The sequence below is a fragment of the Octopus bimaculoides genome, chromosome 14 (genome assembly GCF_001194135.2).
Source record: "Octopus bimaculoides isolate UCB-OBI-ISO-001 chromosome 14, ASM119413v2, whole genome shotgun sequence".
Taxonomy (NCBI): domain Eukaryota; kingdom Metazoa; phylum Mollusca; class Cephalopoda; order Octopoda; family Octopodidae; genus Octopus; species Octopus bimaculoides.
Window position 1 is genome coordinate 14,583,792 of NC_068994.1, and position 2,309 is coordinate 14,586,100.

General features: G+C 34.8%; 1 protein-coding gene across 1 annotated transcript in view; it reads right to left on the reverse strand.

Moving 5' to 3' along the window:
• The window catches only part of LOC106874338 (dynactin subunit 1), a 112,011-nt gene that overhangs the window by 50,176 nt on the left and 59,526 nt on the right, over positions 1–2,309 (reverse strand). Inside the window, exon 13 of the mRNA XM_052973024.1 lies at positions 1,281–1,382. Within this exon, the coding sequence (XP_052828984.1) occupies positions 1,281–1,382 (102 nt within the window). The remainder of the gene's footprint in view (positions 1–1,280; positions 1,383–2,309) is intronic.

Here is a 2,309-nt window from a genome sequence, read left to right on the forward strand (position 1 = left end):
TTATATTGTTTGGATAAGTAATTCCATCTATTAACCATTTAAATCGGTGAAAATATCCAGCCCCCAAACCAGCCAGATCTGGACTTACACACCTACCCTACAATGCCATTCTAAAAATAATCACATTATCAAACTCTCATAGCAATGAGGTAATGTATGATTAATTCAAAACAATGTGAATAAGCAAGCATTACACATGACAGTAAACAGAATGGTAAAGGGTTAAACCAGCTTATCTCTGTACCTTTTAGCTAAGATTCCATAAGCATTTTTCATAAGAAAAGTTAAATCATAGACAAAATTTTGAATGTCTTGATTTGAATTAAAACCAAATGCTTACATTAGATTACCCCAGCCTCATCAAGCAAGCATTCAACTGTGAAATTGTAGATGAAGCATGGGAATGTTCCTTGCCCAAGAACTGATTGCAACAGTTGTAGCAGAGCTACAGCAAACAACCTAGTGGTCAGTATCTCAGGACTTTAAACCTAAAGCACAAAACAGGCTAACTAAATACCATTAATCTATAATTACCTGGTTGTTAGCAACACCTTCCATGTTATAATTTAAGAAACGAGCCATTGTACCTGATGAATATATATCTCTCTCGTCTTTAACATTCCTACATAGCTACTTAAATATTCACTTGCATAGTTTGTTCCTTAAACCTTTAGAATTTAAACCAACTGTATCAAGCTCAGATATTTTCCATGTTTTATGTACAAACTGGCCATATCAGGCCTCTCACACCTACTCTACAATGCCATTTTAAAAATAAATAATCACATCAAAATTTCGAAGCTACAAGTGCAGGCAGCACATAAAAAACACCTTTGCAGCGTGGTCATTGCCAGAACTGCCTGACTGGCCTTCGTGCCGGTGGCACATAAAAGCACCTACTACACTCTCGGAGTGGTTGGCGTTAGGAAGGGCATCAAGCTGGAGAAACTTTGCCAGATAAGATTGAGCCTGCTGCAGCCTCTGACTCACCGGTCTTCAGTCAAACCATCCAACCCATGCCAGCATGGAAAGTGGACGTTAAACCATGAGGATGATGACAAGATAATGAATGATTCATTCAAAATAATGTAAATAAATAAGCATTACATTTGACATTGTAATCTGAATGCTAAAGAGTTTTAACAAACTACCTTCTCCAGAAGTTTCTATTTCTTTTTTTAAACCAAGAACAACAAAATCTATACACTAATGTAATCTTCTACAATTCATGTAAAAAACGCAAAGAAAAATCAAAGACGGATAATTTATAAAGAACCAACCTCAAGCAGGCGTGCATTTGTGAGGTCCAATTCTTCACGCAATTCCAGTTCAGTTTCTCGAGCATTTTCTTGTAGTTCTTCATTCATTTCATGTAAGGTTTCCTAAATTAAAATATAAATGATTTTTGTTGTTTTCCAAATTAAAAACAAAAAAGTACTATCAACTTCACAATTTTCCCTGAAATGTTTATATTTTATGTATTAAAAACTTACACCAAAAATATAAGTTGCATCTTAAAAACATTGCTGTCTTATTTATAAACAACCACTACTAATATATTTATTAGAATCCTGACAAACTGACCATATACAACTACATGATATTCACACATTCTATGTAGCAGGTATTCATTCAGCAAATATTCATAGGTAAATGCAGCCACCTAAGTAGGGAAAAAAATCGAGTGGACTGGAATGGACTGTTGCATGAAACCTATGGACTTGATAGTCTAGTTAACAAAAATGTGCAGGAGCAGACATTTCCACCACAATCATGCTTTTATGCACACAGACACAAATTATCCTTGCACTTATGCATATGCACAAACACAGCATATTTCATTCCATAACAGCTACCTCTGATGAGCACAGGGTTACATAATTGAACTGTTACCAAACACTGTTGAACACCTAGTGTGAAACTGAATAGTCAGATTGGCCATAATGGATATATAATACTGTACACTTTGATTAATACTTTTCTCACTGGATTGCATGTTTGTTTCTCTTTTCACCCTCTGGGATTTTGTTTTTGATCTATATAAATGAAGATATTTCCTCTGTCTGGTTGCTTTTCTTTCTACAAAACGGGAAGTTACATTGTGGAACTGTTATTTTAACAAGTTGTATTTATTTATCACCTGATGAGATACATCTGCACTGCCGGATGCTCCTGAACCAGCTGTTGTGTCCCCCACCCATGAGGAATCATTGCTAGATGTGTCAAAACAATTGTGATTAATAATAAATTCTCATATATTCCATCTGTCTTTCACCTGTTATATATATATATATATATGTATATATATA